At 50.5% G+C, this 14,953-nt stretch overlaps 6 protein-coding genes across 6 annotated transcripts; 3 read left to right on the top strand and 3 right to left on the bottom strand.

Moving 5' to 3' along the window:
- Nucleotides 1-1,529: 1,529 nt before the first annotated feature.
- On the bottom strand, nt 1,530-1,906 carry HO133_002100 (uncharacterized protein; the record flags this gene model as incomplete). The annotated part of the gene is made up of 2 exons (XM_037293027.1): nt 1,530-1,613; nt 1,772-1,906. The coding sequence occupies 2 exons, from the start codon at nt 1,904-1,906 to the stop codon at nt 1,530-1,532; spliced, it is 219 nt and encodes a 72-aa protein (XP_037150680.1).
- A 1,504-nt stretch (nt 1,907-3,410) lies between these two features.
- HO133_002101 (uncharacterized protein) lies at nt 3,411-4,712 on the top strand (the record flags this gene model as incomplete). The annotated part of the gene is made up of 5 exons (XM_037293028.1): nt 3,411-3,557; nt 3,609-3,713; nt 3,767-4,000; nt 4,050-4,192; nt 4,241-4,712. 5 exons carry the CDS (start codon nt 3,411-3,413, stop codon nt 4,710-4,712), a joined length of 1,101 nt encoding a protein of 366 aa, XP_037150681.1.
- A 2,572-nt stretch (nt 4,713-7,284) lies between these two features.
- Nucleotides 7,285-10,336, bottom strand: HO133_002102 (uncharacterized protein; the record flags this gene model as incomplete). Its single annotated transcript, XM_037293029.1, has 4 exons — nt 7,285-8,421; nt 8,475-9,772; nt 9,894-10,099; nt 10,155-10,336. The coding sequence occupies 4 exons, from the start codon at nt 10,334-10,336 to the stop codon at nt 7,285-7,287; spliced, it is 2,823 nt and encodes a 940-aa protein (XP_037150682.1).
- Nucleotides 10,337-11,251: 915 nt separating this feature from the next.
- Nucleotides 11,252-11,615, top strand: HO133_002103 (uncharacterized protein; the record flags this gene model as incomplete). Its single annotated transcript, XM_037293030.1, has 2 exons — nt 11,252-11,347; nt 11,412-11,615. The coding sequence occupies 2 exons, from the start codon at nt 11,252-11,254 to the stop codon at nt 11,613-11,615; spliced, it is 300 nt and encodes a 99-aa protein (XP_037150683.1).
- Nucleotides 11,616-12,514: 899 nt separating this feature from the next.
- HO133_002104 (uncharacterized protein) lies at nt 12,515-14,082 on the top strand (the record flags this gene model as incomplete). The annotated part of the gene is made up of 3 exons (XM_037293031.1): nt 12,515-12,735; nt 12,799-12,936; nt 12,987-14,082. 3 exons carry the CDS (start codon nt 12,515-12,517, stop codon nt 14,080-14,082), a joined length of 1,455 nt encoding a protein of 484 aa, XP_037150684.1.
- A 58-nt stretch (nt 14,083-14,140) lies between these two features.
- Nucleotides 14,141-14,882, bottom strand: HO133_002105 (uncharacterized protein; the record flags this gene model as incomplete). Its single annotated transcript, XM_037293032.1, has 2 exons — nt 14,141-14,714; nt 14,770-14,882. 2 exons carry the CDS (start codon nt 14,880-14,882, stop codon nt 14,141-14,143), a joined length of 687 nt encoding a protein of 228 aa, XP_037150685.1.
- Nucleotides 14,883-14,953: the final 71 nt, after the last annotated feature.

A 14,953-nucleotide genomic window follows, 5' to 3' on the forward strand; every position in this document is an offset into this window, starting at 1 on the left:
AAAAACACCACGACGGTCAAATAACAGCACGCGTATGTATTATTCACGATACCCCAGTATCCCGGTATATGCCAAGGACCCCATCTGACACTGATGTCCGCCACCGCGGAAGAGCCGACGGACGAAGCGGGCGGAAGTATCGCTCCGGTGTAGCGTCGATATAGCAAAAGACTGATTGCGACGAGGTACGAGGATTGCAGACCGGACACCGAGAGCGAGACCAGATCGTTGAAGGCGGTTGAGGACCCGAGGATGATGAGTGAAAGCAGACATGAAACACACGTGGTGACGAGGATGGACCGGATGGGGAGAGAAGTGCGTGCGTCGACCTGGTATCCAGATTGCGCACATCAGCGTTATCCATTCGCAACTACCCGAGTGATTCAGTGGGGAGGATACTGACGTGCTGCAGCCATTTCCACCCGGGTAGACCGCGATCGCGCGCGAATGACCAACACATGCGCGAAGCGGATGCGAGAAGTCCCACATTAGCGCAGTACTGCATGACCACTAGAATGGAAGCCAGGGTCGTAGCTCCGGCAACGGAACCAGTGGCATGGAGCAGAATTTCCATATATGGGTATCCGGTGGGGGTAGTCAATGCGCCCTGGACATCAGTCAGGCTGAAGAGCGTCGCTATCAACATACCGAAAGCCAAGGTGCCATTGATGAAGATGGTGAACATGATTGAGCGTGGCACGACAACAGAGGCGTCTTGGATTTCTTCCGACATCTACAGTTTTGTCAGCTTGCCAGTAGCCCTGGCTCCCGCCGGGAAAGGGTAGTGATACATGGATCGCCCCATCTGCGCCTGTTCACCTTGTCAGGCATATTTCTAAATGTTCTGGCAGGTCAGATTGGCTACGTACCCGTAAAAGTATAGACAGACCCAATCAGTCCTATCATGAACGAGAGACCTTGTGTAGGCCAATCTCCGGTGTTTAGAAAGGTGTTGAAAACCTCGGAAGCATCCTGATGCGAGCCCAAGACCACCAATGGGAGGAGAATGGCAAAGAAGCCTAGAATGTGGATTATAAGAATTGACGCTTCGAACTTGGGCAGAAAGCGTCCGACGATGGTGTTCATAAATATAGTGAATACCATCGACGCCCAAAACAGTAGAACCGTATGCCATGGATGGGGATTGTAGGCAGGCGTTGTCAAAGTGATCAACCCCTGGATCTGGGCTCCTGCGAGGTAGTACACCGATGCGAGAGTTGCCTGCCAGCCCCACACCGTGAGCCATCCTAAGACCGATCAGAGAGATTCGTCAAATTGTGATCTATCACTTGCCGGTGGCATAGCTCAGAAACTTCCTCGATGAGGGCGGCGCCAGCATTGAGACCCAATAATACTGTCCGCCAGCGGTAGGAGCCCTAACATGCTTTAGTCCAGGCTTCAAAGAATGTTGGCATTTGAAAACACATTGAAGCAAGCTCGCTCAAACACGCGTAAACTGAGGCAGTCCCGATCCACACGACCAGAAAACTATACACCAGACCGGCGGGACCTCCACTAAAACTCGGTTATCATGTTTTGGCCGCTGCGCTTTGATATAGAGCAGCATACTTCGCAAATCCAATGTCGAAGACGCTTTTCTTTGTTAGCTCGGTCTGCGTGAGATCGGGTGATCCAGGATTACATCAAAATGCCCTCCCAGGTGATGAGAATCGTACAACTGAAACCCAGCAACGACATGAACCCAAATCTGCGCTGCAAAAACTCCGTCAGTCCGAATCATCAGTGGTTCGAATCAGGACCCGAGTCTCACCTTCAGGACTGGCTTCTTACCAAGGCGCATGAGGTCGGCTTCATCACGGTCAATGGATCCCCGGTGGGTGTAATGGATCTGTTCTGGCATTTTCGTGACACCAGGACTGTGCGCCAGCTCATAGTCGTCTTCCATGTTGTCGTCTCGGGAGTTCTAGCTGGAGGGTTTGCAAAAGGAGCGGTAATTCTTGTAAAGATTCCAAGCAATATGCGAAGACTCTAGATGGCAATAGAGGCTCTTCATCTATCTCCGCTGGTATAAGAAGGAGGTGAAGATTCCAACATATGTGCGGTGCAAGTTGCTTGCGCGGACACGCAGACATTAGTGGATCGCGGTATATGGGTCACATGTACAAAGACAATTTGCAGACGGCAATACGGAATACTTTACACTTCACACCTCGATCAGCAGATTTGTTGTAGCGGTGAATGACTCCATCATCCATGAATGACCCCACCAATTTCAGCTGAGTCAGCACGGCTCTGGGGGCTTGCATCAAGCACTCCACTCCACCATCTTCAATCCATTCAAGGTAGATTACATGTAGTCTGCTTGACTTGGGAGCTCCAGTCATGCGAGTGAATTGACAGCTTGCAGGCGATCAAATGTCAATGCATGTCAGTGCACTGATCAGGCAATTATTTCGTCCCCAGACGATGGATAGGCAGATCATTCTCCGTTACCAACAGCATTAGCAACCAATGGTAATCATATTCCAGTATTTAAACTTTCAAATCGTTTTCACGTTGCAGCGGACCCTCGGCTTATCTTTCGGCCGGAAAGTCTACTCAAAAGTCTAATATCTTGGCACGCAAGTACCCACCAATCGACGCCGGTTACTTGTATGGGATCCTCAGTGAACAATTCCATTGATGGGATATGGGTACGTACCTTACTCCCTTGCCGAATCACTCAGAGCTTAGACTTTTCGGCCGTACACCTCTACAAGTAGGTAAATTGGTGATGACCTACACGGATATTACCTGGACAATCCCCTTTTAGCGCAACACAATCCGCCGGCATGATGGTGCAGCGCAGGTGCAGATTCCCCCAGACTCTAATAAGGTGACTGATGTTCCGAGCGCCATCCACAGTGCACAGGGTGAGGGATGTCGAGCTCGGACACAGAACAACATTGATGTACACGTAATTGGACGCCTTGCCCAATAAACTGACGTGGCTGAACAACAGCCCCGCCTTGTCCGCGGGGCACAATCATCGGGTGGGAATGCATTCCATAATACCCATCCTGTTCCCAAAGCTGTTTGCATTTTCTCTTCTCGGCCGTCGGCGCCTTCTTTGCCTTTTACTACAGTGAATGGTAAGCGGATGACAGACTGAAAGCCGTTCCAAGAGCGAGAATGTGGACTGGTATGAGGCCTGATATCCTGCCCACCTCGAGTCCTTCTCCTTCCCCCACCACCACCCTCAACCCCTGCAACCCTCAATCTGTCATGTATATCATGTCATCCCATGCACCGTCTTTCTTATCTTCTTTATCCCTCTTCGCACGCTGCCCTGCATATGTATGTAGCCGAAAAAGAAATAGGTTCTCGGATTGAGCCGTCGAGCAATATATGAAACCCCGGACGGCGATACTGCATACTTTTTTTCATTGACAGGGGAACATATTCATATCATGGGCAATGAGAATGCTTCCACTGTGCAGATACTCACCTGGTTTTTGATTATTACTTCAATTCTAGGAGTTGGGGCCAGGGGTCTCACTAAAGCCATTCTCGTCCGCTCCGTCAGTCTCGACGACTATCTGATAACAGTCGCCTTGGTATGCTCTTGGTCGCCGCCAAGCTGATCTGATTTAGCTAACGGCAAATAGCTCTTCGCCATTGGACAATCAGTTGCCGTCTCGGTAGAGGCTGGACATGGCTATGGTAGCCCTTCAGATCCGCTGAGTCGCTCTCAAGCGACAAGCAATTTGAAGGTATGCGTCTTACACATGCACGAGACAGAGTGCTTTGACTAAGCTGCTGCTAGTCTGAATATGCTGCCAGTCTCCTCTATGTTGCAAGTCTCGGCTTTGCGAAAGCATCTGTCGTAGCTCTTGTCAACACTCTGACGCCCATCCGAAGCCATCGACGAGCCACATACGGACTTGCAATCTTCCTCTTTCTTTGGGTAATCATCGGAGAGTTCGGAACGGCTTTCCTATGCCATCTGCCCAGACCGTGGGACTATCTGGAAGGACACTGCTCGAATGATACAATACGTGTACGTTAGCCTCCACTTGTATACAAGGCCGTACTCAATTGGCAACTAGCGCACATGGTGGAATTACTTCGAAAGTACGAACATCATTACTGATCTGGCTTTGATATGCTTGCCGATTGTTGTGATCTGGCAGATTCGAATCTCCCTTTCCAGAAAAGCCTCGGTCTGTTCCTTCTTTGCGCTTCGGAGCACGTAGGTCCATCAATACCATAGAATGTCTAGGTGCTGATCTTCATACAGTGTCATTGCCGCCTCAGCGTGCAAGCTCGTCTTCTGGAACAACACCCAAGACTTGCAAAAGCCCGGTCACAATCCCTGGACCGTGACACTCTGCACCCAAATCATCCAATGCCTCAGCATCGTCTCGGCCTGCTTCCTCTACCTCAAGCCATTCCTCGACAGCGTCGAGTCCGGCTTCATCAGAAGTGACGACATCCGGCGACGGGGCACGAACGAATACCACCGTCACCACACCACCACCACCACCACCACCGGCGGCTCGTCGACCACGAGGTCAGCTTTCTCGACAAGAAAGCACGCCAGGACCGGGAGCCAGTCCTTCGGGCTCGTCGGCGTGCCGAACCCGCGCCACATCACCACCGTCACCGCGAACGATCCGCCGGACTTCGATGCTCAAAGCCAGCACAGTCGCACCCACATCATCAAGGAAACAAGGACTTTCGCGGTCGAAGGGTCGGCCAACGAGCTGTGATTCCAGATGTCGACAACGGGGTTAGCGGGAGAGGCGTGGAATCTACCTGGGACGGAGACGTATTGTTATAGCCGGAGAATTTTCTTCGTTTTAGGCTTCCTCACAATAGAATTATATGGCTTGTACCGTTGACAGGATTGTCATGTTGATTTTTTTGGGGTCGCTGGAGGTAAGTCACCCATGGCGCTTTTTTGCCTCCGTCTCTGTGGGCTCCGTTTTGCCTCCATTTGGCCTCCGCGTCCGTCTTGCTTCCGCTTTGCTTCCACTTCTATTTCCCCTCCGCTTCCGTCTTGCCTCCGTCTTGGTAGCCTCCGTCTTGACTTCGCTCCGTTTTACTTCCACTATGCTTCCACTTCTATTTTGCCTCCGTCTTGCCTCCGCTCCGTCCTGCCTCCGCTCCGTTCTGCCTCCGTCTCGATAGGCTCCGTTCTGTCTCCGCTTCGCCTCCGTTTGATCGGGTTCCGTCTTGCCTCCGTCTTCGTGAGCTTCGTCTAGTGCTCTCATCTATGCGGCTCGTTTCTGTCTCAGACACCGGATCACACTTGTGTAAAAATAGATAATCCTAAAAAATGACACTGAAGACCGGCGGTGAATTTGAAAACTTCCCACCGCCGTGCCTCGTTCCAGTGAAGCGGCATTCGATATTCTATAGCTACACGACGCTGCCTGATCTATCTATCTATCTTTACCCCTCGCTTGCTCAGAAATTATACCTGCGATCCTTCTCATACCTCGTCTCCATCAAACACTCCCATTAAACGTACCTTTGGCAGCCCCAGGAGCCCCCACACAAGCATAATTATATCCTCCGACTTCAGCTCCGGCAGCTCCGTTTCCAATAACTCGGGTATCACACGGCCGGACTTCTGTTGCCAGTCCTCCAGCCGCTTGTCGAGCAGGGCATCATCAGCACCAGCTTCACCTCGGCGCCATCCTTAGCTATCTGCCCCGCCGATTTCGACTCCACATTCTCGAGCGGGTTTATCTTTGCTGTCGACGCACGCTGAGGCAGAGCGTAATGGTGTAGGTCTAATCAGAGAACAAAGAACGTAGCTGTCGAGTTCTTCTTGCATCGTGATGCTCTAGAGAAAGAGCTCAATGTATATATCATGGACGAAGATGTGTTTTCTATGCCATGTGGGTGGGAGATTAGCGTGAGGGTGTGGGGGCTGAGAGCGGGCGGGCCGATACCGAAGACCGTTGGCTCGCTGCAAGGAAAGAAGCGGTTGGGTCAATACGGGGCGTCCTAGAATGTGGGGAAGTATCTGCGTCTGCGCCCGGCGCATTAGTATGGGCAGGTCGGCATGAAACGTTCCAATGCTTGCCCTGCGCAACGAAAACAGTCCATGTATTCGCCACCCACTCAAAGATGTGCTCCAATACTCGAACCGTGCCATCAACACATGCCATTATTCACAAGCTCCAACTTACGCTGTTCTGTCGTACGAGACCCCAGTCACATGCAATTATACCACACTTCAGCGCTTATGTCCCGGGGGAAAATCGAACCATAATCCATTGTTCCGGCAATTATGCATATATTCAGTGTCTTTCGTCGTTGCTTCGTCGGAAAGGTAGGAAGCAAGGTCTCTGTAGAATTGGATTGATGAATGCCGATTCCATTGCTTCCGTATGACTGCGAATTGTGCCGATCTTCTCGCTCTATTCGGGCTTCGAAGGGTCGGCAACATCACCGCAAGCAGACTCTTTTGGCTCGACTGCAGTTCCGGGCGATGTAGAGAGGACGATCGTTCATCTAGCCTCGAGGCCCTGCGAGATGAGCGAATGTGGCAAAGGTCATGGGGGCGAAAATCCCAAGTAAGTTTGTTGAAAGTCCTGGAATGCGGACGCGGTGTCCGAAAAGACCAACTCTGTTCACGAATTTTTCCTGGAAAATTCGCCATTTGGTCTGCGAGTAAATTGTTTCTTGATGCATTCGATCCTTACTATTCCATGTCCTCTGACATAAGGAGCCGATATGCCCGATCGATACCCGACAAATGGTGCGTAAGTGAATAGTCAAAAAGAATCTTTTCTCCTTGGGATTCGGAGAGTCTGGGTTTCCCTCTATGCATGAATCTTGCTACATTTTCTCAGATGCTGAATAATTGGCGGATCGAGTGGCAGTAGGTCATGGTGATATGGACCGTTGTTCAGCTTCAATGCCATACAGTCTAGTTCACGGGTTACTCATACGAAAGAGAATTAAGATTGATGTCAGGAACGTGCTAGAGCGAATCGTAGAGTCATGGTGTTGATTCAAATTTGCGTGACTCTCACCCGCGTCATTCGAACGTAAAGCAGCGGTCACCCTGCCTGAAAGACTGCATGCACCCAAGGGGACTACTTTGTGGCCTCTCGTCTAAGCTGTAGAGACTCTATGCCTTTGAGGGAAAAGGGACTGTGTGCTCAAAGGGAATCGAAGTTGACTCAGAGGTCTTATTAGGACATGTGCGTCGTACCCAAAAGCTCATTGCTAGACTGTTGATCTACGATCAAGATTATATGCTTTGCTCTATATCAATTTAGTCTCTTCAGCCCTGAGTTTGTCCCAACGTCGGCATTCTTTCACTCAAGCAGGAGCAACTTGCTTGATCCACCGATCATTCTCCGTATCAAAGACATACCCTGTCGTTTTCAGCGCCCAGAGCCATTGCGACCACAAGCCATCCCTGGCATAGTCACTCGGTGAATCCCCGTCATCGTCGAGGTCGTTCGGATCGCATCCTGCCTCTAACAGGATCCTGAGCTTGGTCCTGACGCGGTCCTTGAGCACATGGGCTGGGTTGCGAATCCAGTTATGGTTACCCCAACTGTCGGCGCAGTAGACGTAGTTGTCGTCATCAGATTCTGGGATGGACTCCTCGGCACATGGTGAGGCGTCACTGTCAAGATCAGAGGAGGACAAATCGATGGGGATTGGCTGCTCTTCAGAAACGTTAGACCCGTGATCGCTCACCAGTTGGCTGCTCTCGACACCATGGAGAGATGGCGTCGATCGAGACGTCTCGGGAGACGTGGAGGCTGGAAGAGGGTCCAGCGTACTGTCTCTATCGTAGTAATCTCTTCCGAATTTGTGATCCTCTGTATTCCAGAGCATATTAAGCCACTCGTTGTTATCGAAATCGCCTTTCTTGGTGTGCACATTGCAATTTAGATCCACCCAATCGGAAAGAGGTACGGGTGGGCTCAAAGCACTATGCAAAGGCCCTCGGCCGATCTCATCCCTGGCATCTAGTCTGGCACCTCTTTCAATAAGTTTTCTTAGGCATCTCGCAAAGTGTGGCTCACACTCGGTTGCTGCGTGAAGGAGTGGCGTTTGTCCAAGGGAATTCTTCTCCTCAAGATCCCAGCCAAAGGAAAGTAGATAGTGGATTGCATCCTCCGAAGCCGAGGCGTGGGCATCGGCCATGCTGTTCCCAGTAATATCAAAAAGCGGACCAGCACCTATTCGTCGATCGTCGGCGTTGTCAATCATGCAGTCATAGTCTAGTGCTAGTTGTGTTATTGCCACACAGTGCTCGAACTTCTTGAGTTCTTCCGTTGACATTCCTGACGACTCACACAGGCCCGAATTAGCACCTGCGAAAGAGTTCCATATGACCGTGATAACGTCTGTTATTCGGCCGCTGTCCATACATTGATAGGTACTAGCTCCGCCTTGAAGTAGAAGCCGAAAAATGTCAGAACATCCCGTGAATATAGCATACTGCAAAAGTAGTCAGCAAGACTATTGCTTCGTCCATCTGCGTCTGTACCTACATGGAGTAGCGATATGCCTCGCGAGTCGACGTCTCGAGCGGATGCTGCTCCAAGGTCGAATAGTGTTTGTATGCCCTTGAGATCGCTCTTGCGGATGCACTGAAAGATCGCAGAATCATCCGGAACGACGTTGAAGGTGTTAACTTGCGGAGGGATTGCAGGCCCACTCATCAGTCTGGACAAACGGACGCACAGTCCAGGGGTCCGTTTCATCGCCCGCGGCATGAATGATATGATGATGAGGAACTTCGAATCACTTCCTCCTTCGTCCATTGAACTGCTTGGTCCTTCTCTGACTTGAAATCGGACTTGTCCCATGGGCGTGTAACAAAGCCAACAAAAGGTAGTTCGCAGCTTGATAGCATCAGTGCCTTCGGTGAGCATTGAAAGTCGTTGTATTCCATCCGGCGATTCGAAACCTTGTCTAGGTTCGTCAAGATAGACATCGGAGCCACATCGCAAGGAACCTTGACTCCTCGCTATTCGGCGCTTTCGAATAGACGTCAGAGATCTTTCAAGGTATGAGTCCAGCAATTCTTCGACCCCAAAGGATAACCAGTCGCACGTATGCGGACAGAAAACGTCCGAGAGAATAGAGGCGTCATGCTCGTACTTTTGAGAAGCAGTGTTGAAGCGTGAAAAAATGAGCGATTTAAGCAAAACGAGTAGTGATGCAATTGACTCTGCTCTCACATCCTCCCCAGTGACGGAGCCAAGCGCTTGACCGGTGGCTGATGTAGTCTCTGAAGCCAGGTTGAATGCTCTATCTTCGCTGTGAGTGTCATTGTGGTCTGCGAGCTGAAGAGGGGAGATACTTATCCTCTCAGCAGACCTCCGAGGATGTGGTTCTGCCTGAGAAGAGGAGTCACGAGCTGTGCTCGGTCCCTGAGGTAAATTTACAAAGTCTGAGAAGTCAAAGTCCAGATTGGTGCCTGAAAAAGGGGAGTCCTTGTCGTTTGCACTTTGCACGGTAGAGACATCTGGAGTGATTCTGGTTATTTGCCGCATAAGCTGGCTCGTATTTTCCGTTTGCATAGCCTCGATGTCTTGCCTGGATGAAGTCGGCATAAGCGACCCGCGTCGTGGTGAGAACGACGGACTGTTGTTATCGAGCAAAGTTTCCCATAATCCGCTGTTCGCTTGGTTCTGCCCACCATCATCGAAGAAAACCTGGTCTGAGAATGCACCGAGGCTATTCCATACGTGGCTCATGGGGGGAATTCCCAGACTACTTGGCCTTTCGATATCATGAGTCACTTCCTCGGCACTATTTGGAACCCCAAAAGTCTGACCATAAGCTGGAAGAAAGCATGGCATTTGCGGGCTTTGTCGTGGTGATATCAATGCTCTAATATACGGTGGAAGGACTACCACGCATCCTCACGTTAGCCTAGGCCAAGTGAGAGTGCAGTTACATACCTGGGGAGGAAATTAGAGGCCCCTTTCGTCTTTTTGACGCCCGCTCAAGCCTTTCTTGCTCAAATAGGTGGCCTCGATATTCGAAGCTGGTATCCTTTCCCAGCTCTTGACGCTTTCTTTTGAAAGATAGCATTGTGGTCAAGTCTCGATCGCTTATGTACTTCTTGAGACCCCACTTGTTGAATTGATACTTCAGCTGTTTCTCTCTATCGATGAGCTATTAGGTTTTCGGTCCTCAATGCAAGCATAAAGAGGTCTTACGTGGCGAAGAAACTGTACTCCCTTGCCATGGTCTCTGTTATTTCCTGAAGAGATAGATTATCATCCAGGTACAGACTCTCGAGCTTTTGGCGCCGATTAATCCATTCCGCTTCGCTGACCCGCGGTGCGCGTGAAGCCTGCGTGGTGGCTCGCGGCTTTAGTTGATCACCGCGCGAAGACATCTTCAAATGTGGCAAAGACTACTCGTGGGAGAGAAAGCCATAAGGTGAGGTGGGTGGGTTAAAAAAAAATGCGAACGCCTGGTTGCCTGATTCTGAAGAATATCTCATTTTCATTGGCTCGCTCCTGATTCTGAAAAAGATCTCATTTTCATTGGCTCGCTAAGTGCTGCGGTCACACTTTTGCCTTGTTCTCAGCCCACACTGCTTTGGACTAGTGGACAAACAGACCAAAGCAGTCGCTTTGAGGAAGGCCGAACCGAGTGTTCGGGTATGTCGTGAGTATCAAAAGGGACATAAGTCAAATTCCACACAGCTCATCCGTCAACTAGTAGAACAAAAAGCCCATAAAATGCTGCGAGTTCTTGTTCTCAGCCCACACTGCTTTGGACTAGTGGACAGACAGACCAAAGCAGTCGCCTTGAGGAAGGCCGAACCGAGTGTTCGGGTATGTCGTGAGTATCAAAAGGGACATAAGTCAAATTCCACTCAACTCATCCGTCAACTAGTAGAACAAAAAGCCCATAAAATGCTGCGAGTTCTTGTTCTCAGCCCACACTGCTTTGGACTAGTGGACAGACAGACCAAAGCAGTCGCCTTGAGGAAGGCCGAACCGAGTGTTCGGGTATGTCGTGAGTATCAAAAGGGACATAAGTCAAATTTTACACAGCTCATCCGTCAACTAGTAGAACAAAAAGCCCATAAAATGCTGCGAGTTCACATGGCGGACGCGGCCTCTCGCACGCACATAAGAACATGCAATTCCGTTCCATGACTCTCCTCTCTGCGATCTCTCCTACTGATTTCGAGTCATAATAAGAAAAGCACGCCGAGTCAACTCCTTGTCGGAATCCTTCGCTTGAGGCCCGATACTCCCAAATACCTTAAGATCATTGAAACATACCCCCGTCACTGGCCATGCCGGACCAACACAATGAAGCAGGACAGTCGAAACAGGGCATGATAGATCCAAAGGCCAGCGGACGCTGGGAGAAGAAGTCATTGCTAGGAAAGGTAAGGAGTACCCTGATCTGGTATTCTCCATGAACGATGCAGTCTTTTAACTCGCCACGCATAGAGAGTCAATGCTCAAACCCTAGCATCCAACAACTACTCGGAAGCAATGCAGAGATGGGTGCAAGAGTCAAATGACAATGCGCCATGGAATGCAATTGGTTATTTCCAAAAGACTACGCTTGCAAAAAAGGCCGACACAGGGAAAGGGAAGACAAGTACAAACGGCGCCACGGCCGGTTCTGAGACCTCCGCTTCGAGGAGGTAGAGGTCTTCATGAGTAAAGGAAACTATGGTGCATATATAAGTACACATATGTATAGAGTCTCAGTCGAAGCCGAACGACGAGGGCGTCTCACAAGAGCCATCTTGCACAGATCAAGGAACTGTGTTAATCCTCTGGTTGCGTGGCTCGCTAGTGCACCTATGACACGGAGCAGGATATGGGTGACATGTAGCATTTGAGAATTTCGAAATGGAGAATTAGAAATACTTCGCGCAAATATTGTACAAGAACGTTATCAGGCTTCGCGTTAAGGACTTCATTTCTAGGTTCCTAGTCAAACTTCTAGATCGAGTACAAGTAGATAGCGTGCACCCTATAGATGTTGCGTTGCTTGGAAGGTATTTTGGCCTCCTCTAGGGCCTCCGTTAATGGCTCAGGGTCTCAGGAAGAGGTACAACCCGCTTCGTCCAGTCTGGGGCTTCGAAAGATTTGGTCAGATCTTGACACGACTCTGCAGAAGATAGGCCTGTGCGAGGGACTCGGGGAGACAAGCAGCCCGTTTCGCGTAGTCTGGGGCTTCAGAACGCTTTGTCGGACCATGACCTGGCTCCGCAAAAGATAGGCGTGTGCGGTCTCGTTACAAGCCTCGAGAGTGTCTCAAATTCGAATGCAGCCACCAACGTCTCGACGATGCTAGCAAAGGACGCAAGTTCCCAATGAGTGGGGAAAGGATTCTATTTCAGCAGTCTGCTTCCGCAAGATGACATTGGTTGGGTAGCTCTTAAAGCGGGTGAGACCGGGGTGGTAAATTTCCGATGGCTTGGCATCAACTCTCCGCAAAGCACCACAGCGAAGCTGCATATACAGGGCTTCTTTAGGGCCTGTCACCGCCCGAGATCGCGCATGATCAGCAATCTGGATGCCTGATCACTCTTGCAACCATGGACGAATACACAGCCGATGCCTTCGTCAATCGGGAGGAGCCTGTTCCAGTCATCGCTGTCTCAGGCAGCGACAGCCCATCATCTGATCCAAAAGGCAAACGTGAGAGGCTGAAAGAGTCACTCGGTGGCTCGAAAGACAAGTTGAAGGAAAAGCTTCAAGATGCTGGCTCAGGTAGTAAAGACTATGGGTACTCTTTGCAGGACCGTCTCTTCGCCAAGTGAGCAATGACAATCTTGAGGTCTTCCATAAGAGCATGGCGTGCTAAACGTCGGCGCCGCAGGCTTCTGCAGCAGGTCATACCGGAAGAAGAGGTCGAAGAGCTGGACTTGGCCCCTGATGTGCGCTCGTCGAAATACATCAACAGGCCTGGCTTTTCTCTTCCTTTGATGACAAACAACTTTCGCCGATTCAATGCTAGGTAATCGTTCCTGTGCAAATATCGGATCTAAGTTGCTGATACGGCTTTAGGATTGGAGTAGTCTTTGTCTTCCAAAACCGTCTTGAGCGTCTCCTCACATGGCGTAAACCCACGCACACTCTCTCCCTCCTCGCTGTTTGCACCTTCGTCTGCTTAGATCCCTATCTTCTCTCCGTTATACCAGTGGCTGCAGCACTTCTCTTTGTCATGGTCCCAGCCTACCTCGCTCGCCATCCTCCACCACCTGTATCTTCCATCCATACCACATCTTACTCTATGAACGGCCCACCTCTAGCCCCACCACGCACCATCAAGCCCGCTGCGGAGATGTCGAAAGACTTCTTCCGCAACATGCGAGATCTTCAGAACTGCATGGATGACTTTAGCACCATTCACGATGCCGTGCTTCGAATCGTCACCCCACCTACAAACTTCTCTAACGAGCCGCTATCTTCTACTATTTTCCTCTTTCTCTTCGTTGCAACCTGCCTTCTTTTCATTACGTCTCACCTCCTACCTTGGCGCCTTGTCTGTCTTCTGGTATGCTGGACAGCAATCGCTCTTGGTCATCCTTCCATCCAGCAGCTCCTGCTCTCCAATCACCAAAAGCATCTAGCACCTCACGAGCGGACCGCGCAGTCTTGGCTCGATGCGTGGATATCGCACGACATAGTCCTTGATGCTCCACCAGAGACACGTGAAGTGGAGATTTTCGAACTCCAACGCAGAAATGGTGGACAGAATGGCGAGTGGGAAAGTTGGATGTTCAGCCCCGGACCCTACGATCCGCTCTCACCGCAGCGTATATCCGGTGATCGACCAAAGGGAACGAGATTTTTCGAGGATGTAGCGCCTCCAAGGGGCTGGGAGTGGGGAGATAAGAAATGGGTGCTCGATCTGGCGAGTCGGGAGTGGGTGGAGGACAGGATGGTGCAGGGTGTTGAGGTAGAGATTGAAGGGGAGAGATGGGTCGGTGATCTTGCGGGGGATAAAGAGGCTTATGAGATGAAGCCAATAGGGAAGGGGAAGTCCAAGGATTTGGACGAGGGCGGTGGTGATAGCAAGATGGGCGAGTGGAGGAGACGGAGGTGGGTGAGGATGGTGAGAAGGAAAGTCGTCAGTGACATAGGTAGCATAGGAAGCTAGTCATCAATTGAAGTGTTCCAATGTATCGATCTCTGCTCTAATCGTTGATACAACACCTTCAACCAACCTCCATTTCCCGGCTCTGTCCCTCCTGCTGTCCTTTTCTCTTGCCATTCTTCCAGACCCCTACCCTCCTTTTCAAATCCCCTTCACTCTGCTGTTGTGGATTTAATTTTCGATCCCTAACCATACCACCCCAATCATCACCCCATCTCTCCACTAACCTCTCTATCCATTCCCTCTCTCGCTGGCTCTGCATCCGAGGCCGCTTTGGCTTGCTATATTTGGCCTGCTCTTCCAACTCTGGAATTATACCTCTACCGCTGCTTCCCTCTACCATCTCGTCTCCAGAATCACTGAATTCGTTCAACGGGTCGCCCAACGGGTTCTCCCGCTCGCTCTTTTCATGATGTACACTGACAATCGCGCCGGTCTTGGGATCTCTCGTCACTTTAACCTCGGACGTACCCAATTCTGAGGCCTTGTGGGATGTTGGTATTGATAGCGTATCTTTTCCCCCGCTTTCTGAATTTGTAGATTTCGCTTTGGCTTCTGTGCCTCCGGTGTGGGCGTTGAGTTTGGAGGATAGGCCTAGACGGCGGTAGTTTTGGGAGAGAGTGAGGGATTGGTCCCTGCAAAGTACTGAGTCATGGCCTTCTTTGTAGACGATAGGATAGGTAGTCCTACCAGTTCGCAGCGACAATAGGATTACTTTTGATATTGATGTGTTTTGACTTGGATTTTTGGCGGACACGGTGGAGGGAGGATTTGTTTTTCTTCTTCTGTAGAGGACGCGCCATATTTTTGAGGTCCTAGAGACAGATTTGGACACAAGATGACTTTGTAGCAAGAGCGAAATCTCAAGAGTCGG

Source organism: Letharia lupina (assembly GCF_014066315.1).
Source record: "Letharia lupina isolate WasteWater1 chromosome Unknown contig_14, whole genome shotgun sequence".
Classification (NCBI taxonomy): Eukaryota; Fungi; Ascomycota; class Lecanoromycetes; order Lecanorales; family Parmeliaceae; genus Letharia; species Letharia lupina.